Raw genomic sequence first — 23,051 nt, 5'->3', positions numbered from 1 at the left:
TCTAGCTCTGATCCCCTATTGTCTCTCCCCCTCTTCCCCCTCTCTTACCCCTGCAGGCTGTGCTACAGCTGTAGAGTTGTGTACATGGTGTCATCTCATTGTCACTGACTCGGCCTCTGGCATGAGATGTTGCTGCTCTTTGTTCCTGCAGCTGGTTGACTTGAGCTGTAACAGCCTGATGGAAATCCCGGCGCCTGATACCCTGCCACCTGCCCTGCAAGAGCTGGACTTTAAGGGGAACAGTGACCTGGTTCTGGATCATCAGCTCCATGACATCTTCAGGTATTGTACAAGTCTGCCTTGCCCCCCTGCACTTTCATATTTGTCCTACAGTCTATACTAAACCCAGTCTTAAATCATGGTACGAGATGAAAGGATCAGAGATTAGCACAACAGCTTATACCAGGTCATAGAGTGCAATGGGAGCATAAAAAATGCAAAAACTTTTTTTTTTTGGCTTGTTTTTAAATGGGCACTCTAATTAAAACTATGTTTTGCTATTGCACTCCTTATGGTAAATAAAAAATCGTTCTAATGTAAATTGTAAAAAAAAAAAAGGAAGTTCTCTGTTTTATGTGTTTAAAAAGGTGCCACTAGGTGTCTCCCTACTTGTCCAGAGCACATTTGAGCCCCCCCCAATCTCTTGCACAGACTTTGGACTCTTGCTGGCCTGGCAGAAATACAAAATCAGGAAATGCTGAGGGGTGTGTGCGTATCCTTAGCCAATCATAGCTCATCTCACACAATGAACTGCTCTGGGCCGTGTAGCAGAGTGAGGGAGGAAGTTCCCAGTCTGTGAGTCTGACTGAGATTGAGCAGAAAATACAGAGTAATATCAAAGTAGAAAACTAAAAAATAATAAAAATAAAGGCAGGGGTTGCTTTATCATGATGGAGGCAGTGAACTGGGAGGATTATTATAAAATTTAGCTTGAACATTTTTGCAGTAGAGTAAGATATTTAAAAAACAATTACATTTTAAATATATCCTGAGAGAATGCACAAAAGCAACACATACAGTATAGCCTCATTCACACATTGGGATATACATGGGGATACCAGAAAAAAAGGTTTAAAGGGGTACTCCAGTGGAAAAGTGTATTTTTTAAATTAATTCGTTCCAGAAAGTTAAACAGATTTATAAATTCAATCTATTAAAAAATCTTAATCCTTCAGTACTTATCAGCTGCTTTATGATCCACAGGAAGGTGTATAATATTTTCTGCTTGACCACAGTGCTCTCTGCTGACACCTCTGTCCATGTCAGTAACTGTCCAGAGCAGTAGCAAATCCCCATAGCAAACTCTTCCTGTTCTGGACCGTTCCTGACATGGACAGAGGTGTCAGCAGAGAGCACTGTGTCAGACAGAAAAGAAATTCAAAAATAAAAGAACTTCCTCTGTAGTATACTGCAGCTGATAAGTGCTGGAAGGATTAAGATTTTTTTTAATAGAAGCCTTTTACAAATCTGTTTATCTTTCTGGAACAAATTGATTTAAAAAAAAAAAAACAATTGTTTTCCTCCGGAGTACCCCTTTTTAATGTACCAAACTTAGTCTTCTAGTGACTATCTGTAGTCCACTTCCCTAAAGTACACTTTTTGCACGACTCAAAAACAGTCTACCAGGCTGCAGTAAACATTGGAATAACTTTCTCCATCCAGACAGGTTTGTGCCATTCATTGGAGGAGAAACATACATATGACATTGAGCATACTATCATACAGTTTCAATAGAAACTAACAAATACAACCATACATGGAAAACAAGAATAAAACAGTAACCTACGCATGTCTCCCTCCATGCCCCCCCCTCAATACCATACAGGTATTATAACACTGCTGGTCCCAGTAGTCCAAATCCCTAGGGGAGGAAAGGAAATAGCATTAAAGGGCAAAAGCTGTCCATAAAGAAGCAGCCACCAGTGTGTCCATGGACTCGTTCCACATACTCAATATCTTAGAACATTTTTGTGGGCAATGGCAGTTCTGGTACACCACTTTTTTATATGGTATGACTAAATGAACCAGTCCCTGCCACTGGACTAAATCAGGGAGTTGATCCACCATCCAATGTAGAGTTATAGTGTTTCCTGCAGAAAAAATGCATATATGGTGCTGCCAGAGCTCCTCGTCCAAAGAGGCAAACCTCCATGGACAAGAACTGCCAATGAAGAGAGGAAGGACAGCACAGCACTTCAAAAGGCTTGTATAGGCAGACATGTCCAGATAAGGTGTAAAAAGTCAGCTTCCTTAGCTCTACAGCGAATACAGTCAGAGGAGGACAGGCAATGCCTCTTTAAACAGTCTCTTCAGGGTCAAGTAGGATTGGTGAATAATAAAGTGTATCATCTTATTATAAGCTGCTGGTGAAACATGTAGATGTGATTCCATGATTTCCCCCAAGTCCTCATTCTGCAGATCTGGAATGACCGCTGACCATTTATCTATAACCAACAGGGCAACAGGGGATGTACTGAGATGGTAACAAAAAGTAAATGTATGTATAGAACAGACACTAAACCCCTGTGGCTCTGGGATTGAAAAATACCTATCGGGGAGGGAGGAAGTAGACACCTCTTTGCCAACAGTAGGGAGGTGCGATTGCAATATACTACGCAGTTGAGGATATTTAAACAATTGGTTGTGTGGAACCTTAACCTTTGCTTGCAACACAACTTTTTTCCAGTATCCTAACAAATATATATTTGTAGTGCAGCAAAATCGAGGTGTGAATAGGGCCCCTTTGCTCCAAACTCCATTGCCCCAATTGTCATTACCACAAATCGATGACATTAAGCCAAAAAGTTGACTTATAGCTTCTGACCAAATAAGTTGCTATTTACAGTGTGTATATTTCTTATGTTACCCTATGGTAAGGATGTTCTTTAATCCCTTACCCTTCCTTACATCTTCCTATAGTCACATCCCTATCCTGAAAATCGAAAACAAGCCACTGCCTAACGCTGAGATGACTGTGCCATCGACTCCCTGGAATCATGGCTTAGTGGAGATGTCTGGACAAAGGAACAAGTGAGTATTGTTGTCAGCCATGATCTGTGGAGATTACTGGTATAGTTGCAGTAATGTTGTTTTCTCCCCTACTGCAGGCTCTGTGTATCCTCATTGGCTGTCAGTGACTTTGCGGAAGGGGTGGAGGCTCTGTATGGCATGTTTGATGGAGACAAGAACGAAGAGGTCCCACGTTTACTGCAGTGCACCATGGGAGATGTGCTTCTTGAAGAAGTGCAGCAAACAAACTGTGATAGGACATTCATGTGCCACACATTCCTAGTGTCTCACAGGTCTCTGCCTTCTAAATTATCAGCTAACCAAAGTAAATTCGGTCTTTTGTCCTGGTTGCTATACAAGAGCAAATTATTTATGATCATAAAGTTATGACCTCTGGGGCCCTCATCAATCATAGACATGATGGGGACCACAATACTGACTGGGCACTGCATAGCCTTCACAGTTTACACACACAGGTACTACAGCCGGCCTTATTCACTTGAATGGAGCTGTGCTGCAGTTCTATTCAAGGTGCCCCAGATCATCAGTGCTGTGACCCCTTTTATTATTGGATTTGGTGAGGGTCCCAGAGATTAGACCACTGAGCATGTAATGTCGTATAATATGCAATCACTATCACTTTGAGAGGGAAATAATGCTTTAAATTTGAAAATGACACCAGTGTCTTATTGATAATTTATTGTTAAAGGAAAACTGTCAGCTTGCTCCCTCTGCACTAACCAGCAGTATTGGCTGGTAGTGTGTGGGGGACGCTGATCAGTTTGATGCTTACTGTGGCCAGATCGGCCGCGGCGTTCGGCCTTAATCTTCAATTTTCGGTATATGCTGATAAGGTTCTAACTGGTACTTGGACGACAGTGGCGCCTGCCGCAGCACTGCCCAGCTCATCAATAGTCCTCCCCTCCCTCTTCATTACAGAGCGGGGAGAGGCGGAGGGAGGGGAGGAATATTGATGAGCTGGGCAGCACCGAGGCAGGCGGCACTGATGTCAAAGTGCCAGTTAGCACCTCATTAGCATATACAGAAAATAGAAGATTACGGCCGAACGGCGCAGTGGATCCGGGCATGGTAAGCATCAAACTGATCAGCGTCCCCCGCACTACCAGCCAGTACCACTGGTTAGTGCGGGGGGAGCAAGCTGACAGTTTTCCTTTAACCTTCTAATATAGCTCTGCTGCCTCTTATTTCTCCTTCCATTAGGAAGCTGGGGACTGCAGGGCAGAAACTCGGCTCTTCTGCCCTCTTATGCTACATCGGACATACTTCACCTGAACTCGGCAACAATTTTTCTTTGATGGTCGCCAATGTGGGAACTTGTCAGGCTGTGCTGTGTCGGAATGGGCAACCACTAGTTTTATCCCGCACATTTAGTATCGAGCACTGCTATGAAGATCTTTTGAGGATCAAGGAACAGAAGGCGATTATCACAGAAGTAAGTTGTAATTTGTATTCCAATGACTCCACTGTTCCTTTCTTGAAGTTCTGTGTTTAAAAGTACTACAGGTTTAATTTTTCTTTTTAGATACCAAGAAATTCATAAGTCTTAAAGATCAACTAAACCACATGTAAAGGGTCTAGAATGACTTCTCCTATATCAATTATATTGTTTTGTTTTGCAGGATAATAAAGTGAATGGTGTAACTTGCTGCACACGTATGCTTGGCTGTACATATCTCCACCCATGGGTGCTTCCAGAACCTCATATCACAAAGTTACCACTTACTGTACAGGATGAGCTGTTGATTCTGGGGAACAAAGCATTGTGGGAGTATGTGCCAGTAGCAGAAGCTGTACAGACCATTCGTCACTTGCCAGATCCACTTTTAGCTGCTAAGAAGCTCTGCACTTTAGCACAAAGCTATGGTTGTCTGGATAATGTTGCCGCCCTAGTGGTTTGTCTTAATATTGGGGAGGATACATGTACTTGTGAAATGCATACTCTGACTTTACCCAGCCCATCTGGCTTGACTGCCACAGCTGCCACAAAAGATTCTCCAGACTCTGTGACTCCATCATCCAGTAGCGGCATTGCCTCAGAGTTCAGTAGTGAGATGTCAGTATCCGAGGTGAGCAGTGAGGTTGGCTCCACAGCTTCTGATGAACACGCTGTTGCTGGAATAGATGGAGGCCTCATCCTCAGGCCCGAGCGGAGATGCAGTCTCCATCCAGTTCCTTCAGCCAGCACTTTTCAACGTCAACCATCTTGTGCCACTTTCTCCAGCAACCAATCGGAGAATGGTCTGGACAGTGATGATGACCTACAGGCTGAAGGCCTCAATACTGGCAGCAGGGTTGAAGTGGAGGTGGATATTCACTGTAGCAGGCAACACTCTCCAGAACCTTCTGCCCTGGGAATGTTTCCCAGTCTGGAAGAGGATTGTGCTGGAATTTCAGTGCAGATTCTTCAGCAAAACACTATAAATCACAACTCGACATCAAGCCAAGAAAGGGATGACCTGCCTTCCTGCTCCGGGCCTTGCCTTTATCGAAAGAAACACTCCAATGGGTCTGTTGTGCCACTTGAAGAGATCCTTAACCTCATTGAGGTTGCTTCTGAGGCTCCCAGGAAAAAAACTGGCTACTTTTCTGCACCTTCACAGTTTGAACCAGAGGATCATTTTGTAGTACCCCCACATCTGGAAAACGAGGTTCGACAGCAGTTAAATGACTTAGAATCTGGAGCTGAAGATAGATCCAATGCCCTTGAAGAATTTGACACTGCTTTGTGACCATGTAAGCCCAAAAACTTAGGGAAGGGGAAGTGGTCATATCATCTCTTGTCCTGCTCCCCAAATTGCACATTTTACTATTTTCTCACTCCTATATCATGTAATGCCAATCACAGCATACCTCTTGTACTCTTATATTTAAAGCCAAATCTGTTTTTGTTTTTTTTAAATAATTTATTAATGGATTTTCAATTCCTGGTGGTTGAGCCAATGAACAAATGTGAATTTAATCCAAATATTTATATTTTTTACCACTATTGAAGGTACTACACACTAAGCTAGAGCTTGAGCTAATTGAGGTACTCAAACATGACATAACAGCCTCAGTTGCTTCAGGTTATACAGAAGTAGAAAAGGAGCTTGAGGGGTAATTATGGAGGGGTCTGGTTCCTCTGAGAAGAAGCAATGGGCAAGGGGTACTGTTTTCCACCGTCCTATACAGACCAGTGACTGAATGGATTGCTGAAAACTATTTTAATACCTCTAAGTATGCTTATATGGATGAGCCCTGATGCAGACAAAGCAGTCTTTCTGCCTTGATAGAGCACGGCCAACAAACATCATTATCTACTACCCAGAAGCCTAGCCCAAGACATGGACTATCTACTTCAATAATACTCGTTTGAATAATTGGCAGTGACTGAGGCAGACATTAATAAGTGTAGAATGAAGGACATTTGTGGGAATGTTCCCATCATAGTAATTTCTGAGCCATTCTAGATCAAACTCGAGCAGCTTATGATTCACATTAGCACTTTTAAATCAACTGGACTTGCATCTGGGCCAGCAAAGACATCCTAGAACACCATGGTCATAGTTTGTAGACCATGAATGAGGACTTGAACATTATCATTAGATACTTAACGCAAAGTTTTATTATTTGGTGATTGGTTTAGACATGAAACTCCGTTATACAAGTAGAATTTACAATGTTGAGGGGGTTCAATTTTATTTTTTTTAAGATGACTAAATGATCAAAATATCCTACTGTAGGGTCAAGACCTTCATCTGAGTAAATGTCCCTAGAGTCATTCAGGTTTATGACCAGTGGACATGAGCCAATTTGTTTTTATATGCACTTTGAACTTGGGTCATGGTACCTGTAAGGGAGCAGAGACTCCGCCTGATGCAACTAAAGTAACTGTTGAGATCTTGTGGCCTGAACCACATCTGATATTGCTAGAAATTTGTCGAATTTGCACTAAATGCTTTATAAATTCTGCTGTCTAACACTGCAGATTGCATTGCTTTCCCTGGTCTGTGTCCTCCTAATGTCTTGAGTCCAGCTTTACAGGCAAACTTTGGGTTGTGAATGAACCAACATGATCCAAATATGACTAGGAACCCTGGAATGGATGGAACAGTCTTCACCTCATCTCTCATGATGCTTTGCAAGCTCAGGGCTGTGAAGTCCATTATTCCTGATATGAATGGAATTATCACTGCTATCTGTCATTCCTTGTTTTAATATGTATGACATGTTTCCACAAGAAAATGTCGCCAATTGGGAAGACCAAGTACTGTTTTAAGAAGGCTGGGTTATTATAACAAGAGGGGTTCGACTTTGATATGATTGCTTTGTTAGACATCATTGATATTACTCATCTGGGCAGTATGAAGACAGTCTACAATATTGATTACACTGAGGCATAAGTCACTTTGTATTTCACTTCTGGTGATTTTAAAATCTGCTATTGCTGCTGTGTTTATTTCTGTACCAGTGGAGAGGGACACCATTCACTTACTAAAATGTGAACTACCTGGACATCTCTGTGCTCTGGTAAGATATCACTGTAGTTATATATGATATTGGTAAATGTTAAACTTGAAATTGTCACGAGAGACTGGTACATAAAATGGTGCAAGTTAGAGCCTCAGTATTGCTACAGTAACCATTATACAAGGTTTAACTTTCATTTACATTTGCTTATAGGAATAGGTTTCCAATGCCAAATTCCTAGAGGTACGAGAACTTTTCCCATCTTAGCCTTCACTCACACCATTAATGTTGCTATGAGTTGTGTAGTTCCATGTCCCTATTGCCTCTGGTCTTTCTTTTACTTGCAAAAGGCTTTGTACATTTGGACATTTCACAGGGAGTTCAGTTCTCCCTCTGATCATCCCTTGTCTACTTTTAGGCTATGTTCACACTATGAAATGTCTGCACAGAGAATAAAAACATAGGGGGAGATTTATCAAAACCTGCCCAGAGAAAAAGTTGCCAAGTTGCCCATAGCAACCAATCAGATCACTTCTTTCATTTTTAACAAGGCCTCTGCAAAATGAAAGAAGCGATCTGATTGGTTGCTATGGGCAACTCAGCAACTTTTCTACTACACAGGTTTTGATAAATCTCCCCCATAGAATGTGTCGGTAGAGCCATTTGGCCCACCTAGTCTACCCAATATTCTGAATACTATGAATAGTCCTTGTCCCTATCGTATATGAAGGATAGCCTTATACCTATCCCATGCATGCTTAAACTCCTTCACTGTATTTGCAGCGACCACTTCTGCAGGAAGGCTATTCCATGCATCCACTACTCTCTCAGTAAAGTAATACTTCCTCATATTACTGCATAAACCTTTGCCCCTCTAATTTAAAACTATGTCCTCTTGTGGTAGTTTTTAGAGATGAGCGAATTTACAGTAAATTCGATTCGTCACTAACTTCTCGGCTCGGCAGTTGATAACTTATCCTGCGTAAATGAGTTCAGCTTTCAGGTGCTCCGGGGGGCTGGAAAAGGTGGATACAGTCCTAGGAAAGAGTCTCCTAGGACTGTATCCACCTTTTCCAGCCCACCGGAGCACCTGAAAGCTGAACTCATTTATGCAGGATAAGCCATCAACTGCCGAGAAGTTCGTGACGAATCGAATTTACTGTAAATTCGCTCATCTCTAGTAGTTTTTGTTCTTTTAAATATTCTCTCCTCCTTTTACAGTGTTGATTCCCTTTATTTAAAATCCTAAGATCCCCTATGTCTCTTCTTTCTTCCAAGCTATAAATGTTAAGGTCCTTTACCCTTTCCGGGTAAGTTTTATCCTGCAATCCATGTACTAGTTTAGTAGCTCTTCTCTGAACTCTCTCCAAAATATCTACATCCTTCTGGGTATTCTACAAACTGCAGGTGCAAGCATCAACATGCTGGAATTCGGAATTTCTGTGCAGGAAACATCTGGCACGGCAATTCCGCCGTGTGTACAGCGCAGCAGAATCTCTATACCAAATTCCAATGCAGAATCCGGCACAGAAATTCCGCTGTGTGAACATGGCCTTACAGAGAAGAGGCAGGAATGACACAAGAAAGTAAAGCTGGCAATATACATTACATAAAATACCCAAACTCTCGACACTTAATTTTATACTTTTCACATTTCGTTTTTTGAGGCCATTTGCTAAAATCAAAAACTTCAAAGTTTTCCTTATCATTCTGCATTCAATATCTATGATAAGAATGTTAAAACAATTTTAGATTTTTTTTGCAAATGTTTTAAAGGAAAAACTAAATTTTTCTATGGACATAGAATTTTGATAATTCTCCCTCTAAATACTTGTGTAGAGGAAGAACAGTGCAGTTGCCAGTAGCAACCAGATCGCTGCTTTCATTTTTTTTAAATGCCTCTTTGCATTTTCATTTTTTCCTCCTCGCCTTCTAAAAATCATAACTCTTATTTCCATCCACAGACCCATATGAGGGCTTGTTTTTTGCATCACCAATTTTACTTTGTAATGACATCACTTATTTTACCATAAAATGTACAGCGCAACCCAACAAAATTGTGGGAAAATTGAAAAGAAAAACGTAATTTAGCAAATTTTGGAACATATTGTTTTCACGCTGTACACTTTACGGTAAAAATTACATGTTTTCTTCTGTGGGTCAATACGATTAAAATGATACCCATGTTATATGCCTTTTTATAATTGTGCCAATTGAAAAAAAATCTCAAACTATTAACAAAATTAGTATGTTTGAAATTGCCCTATTTTGACCACCTATAACCTTCTCATTTTCTTTATATGGGGCAGTATGAGGGCTCATTTGTTGCGCCGTGATCTGTAGTTTTTATTGGTACGACTTTTGCTTATATTTTACTTTTTAAAGGAGCAAATTTGGACTTTGTGATCTGTATTGATCACGGCATCTAAGGGGTTAATGGCAGACATCCGTGATATTGCAGATGTCTGCCATTACCGGCGGGTCCCTGGCTGCTGATAGCAGCTGGGACCTGATGACTTGAGCACCGGCCCATTGCTCGCGGTCATGTCCATGACATAAATGTACGTCATGGTGCGTTAAGTACCACGGCACCATGACATAATTTACGTCCATTGTCATTAAGGGGTTAAAAATGAAAGAAGCGATCTGATTAGTTGCTATGGGCAACTGTACCACACTTCCTCTACACAGGTTTTGATAAATCTCCCCTTTAGACCCTTTGCTATGACACTTGTTTAGCTCTTTGCTCTCTTTTTTCCTTATCTCTGAGATGTTTCTACACCTTGATTGGAGTCACCTGTGGTAAATGCAGTTGTTTGGACAGGATTTGGAAAGACACTCCCCTGTCTATAAGATCTTACAGCTGATAAGGATATCAGAGCAAAAACCAGCCATGAGGTAGAAGAACTGCCTGTAGAACTCAGAGACTGGATTGTAGGAAAGTACAGATCTGGAGTAGGGTAGAAAATATTTGCTGCATTGAAGGGGAAAGAGCACAGTAACGTCTAATTCTTTTATAGAAAGGCTGAAACGACAAGGACTCTTCCTGGAGCTGGCAGTCCTGCCAAACTAAGTAATCAGGAGAGCAGGACCTAGATGACCAAGAACCCAATGGTCATGCTGGCTGAGCTCTACAGACCTGAAGAGGTCCAATTAGTACTGAGTAAAGGGTTTGAATACTTATGTCCAAAAAAAATTTAAGCAAAGATATTTTTAAATTCCATTTTCACTTTGTCATCATGGGCTATTGAGTGTAGAATGATATGGGGGGGGACCTAAATTTCTTTTATTTTAGTACAGGGCCACAACCTATCAAGATGTGAAAAGGGCTAAAGACTGCACTGTAGCTGCCTGACAAACGTGCGCTAGGACCACACAGACTGCATTGCCGTCCCCATAGATGGCAATGCATTTCAGAGCAGATCTTTCGGCTAAGAGGGAAATTCTGTCCAGCGATTATGTAGTGTGAACCCGGCCTCATTCAGCTGATTCCCCTGTACACAGATACACTTTGTCTGGATAGGGAGAAGAAGCCATAGCCAAACCCTCTAGTATTGGTGTCGAAACAAAGAATGTTGAAATTCAACTTCCTGACCCTTCTATCCCATGGAATCTACTGTCAACTAAATTTTCCAGCACAACTAAATTGGTTGGTTCAGCCAACTGCAAGCAAATGTGTATGGGCAACTTAAAGAGATACTCCAGTGGAAATCTATTTATTTTTTAAATCAACTGGTGCCAGAAAGTTAATATTTCTAAATTATGAAAAGAATCTTAATCCTTTCAGTATTTATCAGCTGCTGTATGCTCCAGAGGAAGTTGAGTTTTTTTTTTTCTGTCTGACCACAGTGCTGTCTGCTGCCACCTCTGTCCATGTCAGGAACTGTCCAGAGTAGGAGCTAATCCCCATAGCAAACCTCTCCTCCTCCGGACAGTTCCTAACATGGACAGAGGTGTCAGCAGGGAGCACTGTGGTCAGACTGAAAAGAACTACACAACTTCCACTGTAGTATACAGCAGCTGATAATTACTGGAAGAATTAAGATATTTTAACAGTAGTTATTTACAAATCTGTTTCTTTCTGGCACTAGTGTATTAAAAAAAAAATTCCACTGGAGTACCCCTTTAATCTGTATTCTGTGGATATTTTTCTTTTTTACTTCAATTTACTCCTATTAAACAGGCCTTTTTCACTTTCTTCACTTCACCCTCAGCTTTAAAGGGGTACTCCGTGGAAATTTTTTTTTTTTTTATAAATCAACTGGTGCCAGAAGGTTAAAACAGATTTGTAAATCACTTCTACCAGTTGATTTAAGTTTTCCACGGGAGTACCCCTTTAATCCTTGCGTGTTCTAAGAAAAAATGGTGGTTGGTAAGAAGCAGATCTGTTTGACCATAAATCTATATGGACAAAAAAAAATACATACGGTATTTCATTTTGTATACTTAGGGGAAAATAACATTTGTAAGACTATTTAGGAAATGCAATTTTCTTACTGTGTACAATCTCCATGTGACCAGAAATTAAATTACAACAGTTTAATCACAATGCATTTTTGTAAAGGTAACCTTTCACCTATGTTATGCTGCCTTTGCTGAGGGCAGTATAACATAGGGGCTGACACGCTGTTTAATTTAGTTGCCTGGACAGAATCCGCATGCTACGTGGGAGGTCACGAGTGTGGTCCTTCATATTTCCCTGAACCCACAAATTATTAAAAATATTTAATATTTTTACCTGTTTCATTTGGTAGGTGGAGCAAGGCTGCTAGCTAGAAAGCATCAGGGGGGACCAGAATGTATTCACAATAGTCTGCCATGTGGCATAACCTCTCAGCCAATGTGTTTGTAAATTATTGTATACGGGGCATTACTGACATCTTAATCAACATTATATCATGGGATAGGTCTGGTACAGCCTCAACCTGCTGCACCAAACATGACTTCAGCAATGGACTACAACCCAGCTTTATTAGCATCTGGATCCCTTCTGAACAACAATGTTGAACTGTTATTAGTAAAAAAAAAAAAAAATAAGAAACACGTATCTTCTTGTACTGGTGGGGGTGACTGGACACTGCCTCCTGGGGGAAGCCAAAGAAATGACAGCCTCTAAAGCCATTATTTGTACATTTTTATTTTAGCAAAAGCAATAATACTGTATATATGTACAAGTTTTAATTTAAACATTTCTTGATTTTAGGCTTTGCTGGTGTAGAAAAAAAAAAATCCCAAACAGTTTTCCCTCAAATGTTATATAATCCGTCCCCAAAATAAACTGCTGTTTATTCTGTTCTGGAAAACTCTTAAAAATTACGTTGTAATTAAACGGAACCTGCTGTCTGCTGTTTCCTGTGTGGAGTTCTACTTACTAAATAAGGAGGCGCGTACATTAGGGATTCACCAGGTATGGCATTGATGCATTATGAAGGGGAATCCAGCAGTAAATCATCTTTGGGAATGGTAGAAGGTTATGGGTTGAGGATACATAAGTTAACTCTTTCAGGACTCATGTTTTTCCATTTTTGCACTTTCATTTTTTTACTCCTCACTAGAGATGAGCGAACTTACAGTAAATTCGATTCGTCACGAACTTCTCGGCTCGGCAGTTGATGACTTATCCTGCGTAAATTAGTTCAGCCTTCATGTGCTCCGGTGGGCTGGAAAAGGTGGATACATTCCTAGGAAAGAGTCTCCTAGGACTGTATCCACCTTTTCCAGCCCACGGGAGCACCTGAAAGCTGAACTAATTTATGCAGGATAAGTCATCAACTGCCGAGCCGAGAAGTTTGTGACAAATCGAATTTACTGTAAGTTCGCTCCTCTCTACTCCTCACCTTCTAAAAATAACGCTTTCCGTTTTCCACCTACAGACCTATAAGGGCTTGTTTTATGCTTACTTTGTAATGACATCAGTCATTTCACCACAAAATCTATGGTGAAACAAAACAAAAAAAATAGTGGGACAAAATTTTGTCATTTTTAGAGGCTTCCGTTTCTACGCAGTGCACTTTTCGGTAAAATTGACACCTTATTTATTCTGTAGGTCCATACGATTACAAGGATACCCAATTTATGTAGGTTTTATTTTATTATACTACTTTAAAAAAATTAACTACATGCATCATAATTAGTATGTTTAAAAGTCATCTTATGACCACTGTAACTTTATTTTTCGTATATGGGGGCTTTTTTTGTGCCGTAGTCTTAAGTTTTTATCGGTACGTTTTGATAGGACTTTTTGATCACTTTTATAAATTTTTTTAGGGTATACAAAATGACCAAATCTATGCAATTTTTTTTATTTTTTTTTACGTATACACAATTGATCGTTTTTTTTATAGTTTGGACATTTACGCACATGTCTACCACATCTATGTTTACATTTTTTTTTTTAATGGGAAAAGAGGGTGATTAAAACTTATTAGGGAAGGGGTTAAGTCACATTTAACTTTTTTTTACTTTTTATTTTTTTAACACCATTTTTTTAGTCTTTAGACTATTACATGCAATCTTCTGATTGCATACACTGTTCAATGCTATGTCATAACATAGCATTGATCAGTGTTCTTGGCACACTGCAGCTCCAGCCTGGATCTTAGGCATGGAGCAGCAGAGCACCGATTGGACGGAGAGGAGGCAGGTAGGGACCCTCCCCCTCGTCCTCTCAGCTGTTCGGGATTTCACCGCGACTGTCCCGAACAGCTCGACTGAGCTGCCGGTAACTTTACTTTCACTTTAGACTAAGGGGTTAAGGCCAGGCATCACTGCTATTGGTGATTTCCAGCATTAGAATTGGGTCCTGGTGGCTGATAGCCTGCGTCATAGCAGGGGAGTGGGCACAGGGCGTACAGGTACGCTCTGCTGCGTCCTCAAGAGGTTAAACGTCCAAATGCAATGGTGTCCGCTCACCTCCGGAAGCAGATCTCCGACACACCTGTGCTGCCCGCTGGTCTCCGACCCGCTGGTCCTGCCCCAGCTTCAACAGCGTATGGAAAGGAAGGATTGTCCGGCACCAGGTATGCTCTAAAAGATTACTTTTTATTCATGCCATAGCAAGGAAACATGCCATAGCATGGGAGAGCGAAACGCGTCAGATTATTACAGTCCTGTGATGTCTGTTTCCTTGCTATGGCAGGAATAAAAAGTAATCTTTTAGAGCATACCTGGTTCCGGACAATCCTTCCTTTCCTTAAGAGGTTAAAGGGATACTTCTATTTAAAAAAAAAAAAAAAATTATAATTATCCTTCCAGTACTTATCAGATGCTATATGCTTCAGAAGAAGTGGAGTTGTTCTTTTCTGTCTGGCCATAGTGCTCTCTGCTCACCCCTCTGCCCATGTTCGGAACTGCCCAGAGTAGAAGAAAATCACCAGAGCAAACCTCTCCTGCTCCGGACAGTTCATGACATGGACAGAGGTGTCAGCAGAGAGCACTGTGGTCAGACTGAAAAGAACAATTCTACTAACTGTGGAGCATACAGCAGCTGAAAAGTACTGAAAGGATTAAGATTTATTAACAGAAGTAATTTACAAATCTGTCTAACTTTTTGGCACCAGTTGATTCACGGAAGTACCCCTTTAAAAATAAATAAATTAGGGATGTCTCGATACCGATACTAGTATCGGTATCAGGGCCAATACTGGCCATTTCCATGGTAGCGGGGACTCGTTCAATGTCCCCGATACCATATCAGATACCTGCTGCCGCTCTGCTGCCCGTTCTCCCGTCTGCATTATGGCGTTCTATGGAGGAGCATGTGACATACACGTCACTCCTCCCCTGTGCTCAGCGTAACGCTACAGAGGAAGCAGAGTGACAGACTTTGATGAATCTTCCATAGTCTCACACAAAAACACTCTGGCGCCCACTGTGGCAGATGATTCAACACGTATTATAATGGTTCGATTTTTTTTGCACATATTATATTGTTTAGTAAGCAACTCAACCTATTCCTCACTGCAAAAGAGGAATGTGCTTGAGAAGTGACATGTGTACTTGGAGCAGCTGTCACTTCTCTTCCTGACTACCTTGGTAGTCCATACAAAGTGCATTATTTACGCGGGGATAACAAACACAGGGTAAATCTAATGCCTCTGTTCTCTATCCCACAACCAGTTAACATTCAGGATACAAACATAAAAACTTTTTTTTTTTTTTTTTATTCTTTACTGTACTATAAGGGTTAATATTCAGATTTGCCCTTTTACGTTGCAGACAACACATCATATTTTTTTTAATACTCATCGCTACAAGGTTGAGATTTGTGGGATACATCCCAGTGCCAGGATATATAGTGATAATTGGTGATATAAAGTTTGTTTTACAGATTACTGCTGTAGTGCCTTCTTTTCCTTGTATGCACGAGCAGCTAGCACCACGCTGACAGCATATAATATGATTAACAAAATGGCAAAGGTTGCTGCTCCCCCATCAGTCCCTGCCAGATAACAGTTCATCCATGTGAGTCCATTTCTGCCATACAACCTTTCTCTCCTCTTGCACACATCTGTAGAATTTATTTGGAGAGCAAAATGTAGAAACACCCCCACCGCAGCTCCATAACCCAGTGATGCCACAGCACTGAAAGTAGCCTCAATCAGGAGCCATTTCTTAGATAGATCAAGTAGGCGCCTGGATCCGTGAGCCAGGATGGCAAGTGTCATGGTCCCTGTCAGCAAACACATTGTCAGGCCTCCATATACCAATGGAGCGCGTAGTAGGGTGAATTCCTGGTCCAACTGGCGCACCTCCTGCAGCTCTTGACCCTCAAAGGGGTAATAACCACCTCCAAAACCACCACTTGCCATGCCAGCACTGAACCCAGATAGGGTGAAATGGGAAGCGACCACACAAATCAGAACCAGAATGTTAAGGATCACCTCCAACATTTGCAGAACACCTAGGTAAGAAAAAGAAGAGTCTGAGAACCCGCTTTCCATGTCTTTCACCAAGAAACCCCATGACCAGTAAAAGTCAGAAAAGTTAGAACTCAGCAGAAAAAGGACATTGGTACTGTTTTGAGCTGTAATAATAATCAGTTTATGCATACTTACGGTCCCTTTTATGATGCCACATGGTAAACCTACATCGTCCATGCTACAAACTAAAGGGAACCAATTACCACATTTGAGCCATTAAAAACACCCCCTAGAGCATTAAACATACCGTATTTATCGGGGTATACCACGCACCGGCCTATAACATGCACCCTCAAGGATATTTGGGTAAAAAGTTTTTGTGTGCGCGTGTATACCACTATACACCCCCAGGAAAGGTAGGGGGAGAGAGGCTGTCGCTGCCCGCTTCTCTCCCCCTGCCTTTCCTGGGGTCTAGAGCCCTGCTGCCGGCCCTTCTCTCCCCCTGGCTATCGGCGCCGCTGACCGTTCTGTCCCCCTGACTATCGGTACCGGCGCCCCATTGCCGGCGCCGATAGCCAGGGGGAGAGAAGGGGCAGCGGCACCCATTGCCGGCGCCGCTGCCCCGTTGCCTCCCCCCATCCCCGGTGGCATAATTACTTGTTGCCGGGGTCGGGTCCGCGCTGCTGCAGGCCTCCGGCGTGCGTCCCCTGCGTCGTTGCTATGCGCGGCGCATAGCAACGACGAAGGGGACGCACGCCGGGGGCCTGCAGCAGCGCGGACCCGACCCCGGCAACAGGTAATTATGCCACCGGGGATGGGGGGAGGCAACGGGGCAGCGGCGCCGACACCGATAGTCAGGGGGACAGAACGGGCAGCGGCGCCGAAAGCCAGGGGGAGAGAAGGGCCGGCAGCAGGGCTCTAGACCCCAGGAAAGGCAGGGGGAGAGAAGCGGGCAGCGACGGCCTCTCTCCCCCTGCCTTTCCTGGGGGTGTATCGGCGTATAACACGCACATAGACTTTAGGCTAAAAATTTTAGCCTAAAAGTGCGTGTTATACGCCGATAAATACGGTACGTTACTACCATGTTTTCATAGTAGTTGCTGATGACTGTAATCTTCAGAAAATGAGGTTCTAAAACGTCCCGCACTGTATGCAAATGCAGCTCAAGTAGTCCCCAGGGCGATGCGGAGTTTGCATGTAGTCACGGTGTACAGGACTGTACCTCCTGTCCTAAACACGCCTACATGGTCGTGTTTAAGAGCACGGGCATGGAGGAATCTTCATCTCTGCTATATGTCTTCCACAGGCCCAAAATCATAAACTCTGCACAGAAAGCCCTCGTGTCTGCAGACGGCTGCACTGCCTCTGGGTCCTAGCGCCCCCAGGTTCTGTATACAGCTGAACAACTGTCATTTCAACTTTAGGTAGATTGTTTAATAAAAAGTTAGCTAGGGTTTCCTTCCTACTACCTTCATCGTGCCATATCCCATGTCAGTGTTTCCCATACAGTGTGCCTCCAGCTGTTGTAAAATTTCAACTCCCAGTATTGGCATGCTGAGAGTTGTAGTTTTGCACCAGCTGGAGGCACACTGTATGGGAAACACTAGCTAATCTCAGTACATACCTTCATTTATCAGGGTTAGGATGTGATCATTGTTTGCAAAACTACAACTCCCAGCATTTCGGCTCAGCCAAAGGCTGTCCAGGCATGCTGGGAGTTGTAGTTTTGCAGCAATTATTCCATAGTTGCCCAGACACTGGTAATAGGATAAGCCAGTGTTTCCCATACAGAATGCCTCCAGCTGTTGCAAAACTACAAACTCTCAGCATGTCAATACTGGGAGTTGTAATTTTACAACAGCTGGAGAAACACTGTATGGGAAACACTGATATGGGATTATGAAGGTAGTAAGAAGGGAAGGAACTTCTTAAAATGTAGTTACAGAAATTTGAGGAGCTAAACAGAATTAAGGATCTGGCAGCCCATCTTTACAAATGTAAATGTATATTATATTACAAGACTGGAGGCTCATATTATCTGCATTTCTTTCTTTACTGAAAATTCCAGCAGCAAAATAGTTAACGATAAGAAAACAGTGAGAAAACTTTTAAATGTGCACACAAACATGCCATGCATAATGTCTGGCCAATCAGTACACATGCAAGGTTATATACGGTAAGTCCTTGGTGTCATCAGATATTCCTTTCTTTGCTGCTTTGGAAAAAGATAAGTACTCCTTATTTTTCTCCCATTGCTCTTAGAGAGATATATATATATATATATATATATATATATATTTATTTACTCAGGAGAATATATATATTATATATATATATATATATATATATATATATATATATATAGTTGATACTCTGTATATATCCAATATACATATCTGTGCTATATTTCCTTTCACTTATTTTCCTTCCTATTATTAGTTCCTCTCACACATTCACACAGCTAAATTTAATATATTTCCCTCTTTTACTTCTATTCACATTACAGTGATTCCTCAACATACAATGGTAATTTGTTCCAAATGAACCATCGTTACTTGAATCCATCGTATATTGAGGGATCCGTGCATTAGTAATATAGAATGTTATACTCATGTGTCCCCGCTGCCCTGGGTGAGCAACGGCTATGCAGCAGAGCCTGAAGAGGACGTTCCGTAGTGGCGGGGACAGGTGAGTGACACCTTAGCACATGGGGCACATTAAACAGCTATCTAAAAGCAGTCTGCACTGCTGGATAGCCATTTATGCGATGGCCCCAACATACAAAAGCATCGTATGTTGATGCTGCCTTCAAGAGGCCATCGTATGTTGAAATTATCTTATGTCGGGGCCTTTGCAGGTCGGGGGATCACTGTACAGTATATTCCTCTCTTTTACCTGGCATTGATCCTGTCGGTATATCTCACCGGTGTTCTTAACTTACCGGCTCGAGCGCTTCACTGCCGTGTCACGTGACTCTAGCGCAGCTCCGATGATATTCTAGATAGCTCTGGGAATCGTTTTTTCTACCCATCATTAATCAAACACACCAGATCAGGAGAGTGAGCACCTCAGACACAAGTAGTTAAATTTGTGAACCTTTGGATTAAAAAGGGATAAATCAGAAAGAAAGAAATTAAGGGCAGAATGCCCTCACCCATCTCAACATTCTAATGCAGCCGCTACACCGGAGACTGACCCCATACTAATAAAATATCTCCTCAAATCCGGCAAGAATCCTAAAAAGGGTCTTGATCGCTCATTTAGAGCTTGCCAAGATACATTTTTAGATCTTCTTGGCCCATTGACCAAGATCTTAGATATGACGGAAGAAGCTTCTTCCACTGATAGACCCATAGATATAACATTTTGAAAGGTTGTGCCCAAAAGGGCGATGAGTATATTTGGAAACGTTAATTCAGCTTTTTGCGCAGAACGCAGGCGCACAATACTTATGAAGCTGGACCCCCAATTATCTCAATTAGCGGCCTCAGATTTACCCTCTCCCAGTGAAGTTCTATTATTTGGGGACTCCTTTATAAAAGGTGTTCTATCCTAAGGTTTTCACCCGGGCCGGGAGAAGAAAGGACCGCTTTGCCGGCCAGGCATCTCAATTCAGACCTTCATACAGAGGCCCTACATATCCCTTACCTTCCTCCCAACCCCCCATTTTTCCCTACAGAGGAGGCCGTCCATGGAGATCACAAGGAAGTCGAGGATTCACTAGATCCAACACATCCACAGGTAAGTCCCCTTCTGTCTTCTTCCCACATTCCCCTAGGAGGTCGTCTGTTCCATTTTTTCCAAAATTGGAATCTTCTAACTTCAGACTTGTTGGCATTGAACACAATTCAGGGTTACAAGATAGACTTTGTCTCTTTACCTGTACAACACCATCTTCCTCACCCTATTCAGTTTTCCATAACAGATCAGAAATTGATAGATGCAGAGATTCAAGATCTCTTTACCAAACATGCAATCATTCCAGTCCAAAACCGATCTCAAGGTTTTCTAAGCAACATCTTTCTGGTAAAAAAGAAAGATGGTGGATTCAGACCGGTTAAAAACCTAAAGGCTCCTCATCGACTTTGTAGTTTATCAATATTAACCCCTTAAGGACCAAGGACGTACCGGTACGTCCTTGGTCCTGCTCTTCTGATATAACGCGGGGTTACACAGTAACCCCGTGTCATATCATGGCGGGCCCGGCGTCATAGTGAAGCCGGGACCCGCCTCTAATAGCGCGCAGCGCCGATCGCGGCGCCGCGCGCTATTAACCCTTTAGCCGCGCGCTCAAATCTGAGCCGCGCGGCTAAAAGTGAAAGTGAAAGTTCCCGGCTAGCTCAGTCGGGCTGTTCGGGATAGCCGCGGCTAATCGCGGCATCCCGAACAGCTGACAGGACAGCGGGAGGGCCCCTTCCTGCCTCCTCGCTGTCCGATCGCCGAATGACTGCTCAGTGCCTGAGATCCAGGCATGAGCAGTCATGCGGCAGAATCGTTGATCACTGGTTTCTTATGAGAAACCAGTGATCAATGATGGAGATCAGTGTGTGCAGTGTTATAGGTCCCTATGGGACCTATAACACTGCAAAAAAAAAGTGAAAAAAAAAAGTGAATAAAGATCATTTAACTCCTCCCCTATTAAAAGTTTGAATCACCCCCCTTTTCCAATAAAAAAAAAAACACAGTGTAAATAAAAATAAAAATAAACATATGTGGTATCACCGCGTGCGGAAATGTCCGAATTATAAAAATATATCATTAATTAAACCGCTCGGTCAATGGCGTACGCGCAAAAAAATTCCAAAGTCCAAAATAGTGCATTTTTGGTCACTTTTTATATCATTTAAAAATGAATAAAAAGTGATCAATAAGTCCTATCAATGCAAAAATGGTACCGTTAAAAACTTCAGATCACGGCGCAAAAAATGAGCCCTCATACCGCCCCATACACGGAAAAATAAAAAAGTTATAGGGGTCAGAAGATGACAATTTTAAACGTATTAATTTTCCTGCATGTAGTTATGATTTTTTCCAGAAGTCCAACAAATTCAAACCTATATAAGTAGGGTATCATTTTAATCGTATGGACCTACAGAATACATATGAGGTGTCATTTTTACCGAAAAATGTACTACGTAGAAACGGAAGCCCCCAAAAGTTACAAAACAGCGTTTTTTTTTCAATTTTGTCGCACAATGATTTTTTTCCCGCTTCACCATAGATTTTTGGGCAAAATGACTGACGTCATTACAAAGTAGAATTGGTGGCGCAAAAAATAAGCCATCATATGGATTTTTAGGTGTAAATTTGAAAGAGTTATGATTTTTTAAAGGCAAGGAGCAAAAAACGAAAATGCAAAAACGGAAAAACCTCCGGTCCTTAAGGGGTTAAAGACACCCGTAGTCTCAAATTTACTTTCTGGAAAGACCAACTTTGGCAGTTCACATGCCTTCCGTTCGGTCTTTCCTCTGCCCCATGGTGCTTTACAAAGCTCCTGAAACCAGTGGTATCGACTTTACGTTCCAGTGGTGTGCGCCTGATTATTTAATCTAGACAACATTCTCCTAATGGCACAATCTCTTCCACTAATCCAACTACACACATATTCGACCTTATACCTTTTAAACAGAGCTTGGATTTCTTATCAATCAAGAGAAATCCATCCTCCCTCCTTCAAAAGAATTGGAATTTTTGGGGTTTGTGGTCAACACCCAACTAGCTCATTTGAGTGTACCCAAGAAATTATCCCTAATCCGGAAGGAGATACGATCTGTTCTCAACAAATAAATTAATTTCTTTGAGATCCATTGCTCGGATAATAGGTTTACTCTCAGCTGCCATCCAAGCAATCTTTCCAGCTCCTCTTCACTATCGGGCTCTCCAACGTTTGAAGATTCATCATCTCAGGAAAGGCCCATTTTACTCGGACAAACATCTATTGTCCCCAGAAGCCAAAGAAGAACTTTGTTGGTGGCTTCATCACATTCAGTCATGGAACAGAAAAGCAATCTTCAATTCTATTCCATTGACCATGGAGTCAGACGCAAGTCTGACTGGATGGGGCGCTCGTTTTGGTTCTCTTACCATAGGAGGGAAATTGTCTCTCTCTCTGAAAAACATTTCCATATCAATTACTTAGAACTCCTTGCAGGTTTCTTCGCTTTGAGAAGTTTTGCAAAAACTTTTTCTCATTGTTGCATTCTCTTACGTATGGACAACATATCAGAGGTCCAATACATCAATTGATTAGACGGCACGACTTTGAAGCATCTCACCAATATTACAAAAAGATATTTGGCAACTCTGCCTGGACAGGAACATCATTTTGAAGGCGAAGTACCTTCCTAGCCTCTCCAATACAGTGGCGGATTGGAATTCCCATTTTTTGACAGACTCAGCGATTGGAGATTAGATCCCAACATTTTTCAACAGATCAATTCCTTATGGGGTCCACTTCATTTAGATCTGTTTGCTTCTCGACTGAACAGCCAACTTCCCAAATGTTTCAGTTGGTGTCCGGATTCGGAAGCCTTGGGAGTGGATGCTTTCCTTCAACCATGGCCTCAGGTCCTGCATCAAGTCCGCATCCTGAAATCCACCATGATTCTAATCACCCCTTGGTGGCCATCCCAATCATGGTTTCCCAAAATTCTAGAAATGATGATCGACATTCCGAGAATTCTTCCGATTCATCTATATCTACTTCAAGAT

The 23,051-nt window shown here is 42.1% G+C and overlaps 2 protein-coding genes across 8 annotated transcripts in view; one reads left to right on the top strand and one right to left on the bottom strand.

The window, feature by feature from the left end:
- PHLPP2 (PH domain and leucine rich repeat protein phosphatase 2) overlaps positions 1-8,441 on the top strand; it is a 56,020-nt gene extending 47,579 nt beyond the window's left edge. For all 7 annotated transcript variants that reach the window (XM_056525855.1, XM_056525860.1, XM_056525854.1 and 4 more), the window contains 5 exons: positions 152-282; positions 2,920-3,030; positions 3,108-3,302; positions 4,231-4,462; positions 4,650-8,441. In XM_056525855.1, coding sequence (XP_056381830.1) covers positions 152-282; positions 2,920-3,030; positions 3,108-3,302; positions 4,231-4,462; positions 4,650-5,759 — 1,779 coding nt within the window. In that variant the 3' untranslated portion in view covers positions 5,760-8,441. The remainder of the gene's footprint in view (positions 1-151; positions 283-2,919; positions 3,031-3,107; positions 3,303-4,230; positions 4,463-4,649) is intronic.
- A 6,517-nt stretch (positions 8,442-14,958) lies between these two features.
- The window catches only part of MARVELD3 (MARVEL domain containing 3), a 43,518-nt gene continuing 35,425 nt past the window's right edge, over positions 14,959-23,051 (bottom strand). Inside the window, exon 4 of the mRNA XM_056525863.1 lies at positions 14,959-16,381. Within this exon, the coding sequence (XP_056381838.1) occupies positions 15,810-16,381 (572 nt within the window). The 3' untranslated portion in view covers positions 14,959-15,809. The remainder of the gene's footprint in view (positions 16,382-23,051) is intronic.

Source organism: Hyla sarda, chromosome 6, assembly GCF_029499605.1.
Source record: "Hyla sarda isolate aHylSar1 chromosome 6, aHylSar1.hap1, whole genome shotgun sequence".
Taxonomy (NCBI): Eukaryota; Metazoa; Chordata; class Amphibia; order Anura; family Hylidae; genus Hyla; species Hyla sarda.
Note: the sequence above shows the minus strand (reverse complement) of the source record. Positions and strands in the feature narration are given on the sequence as shown.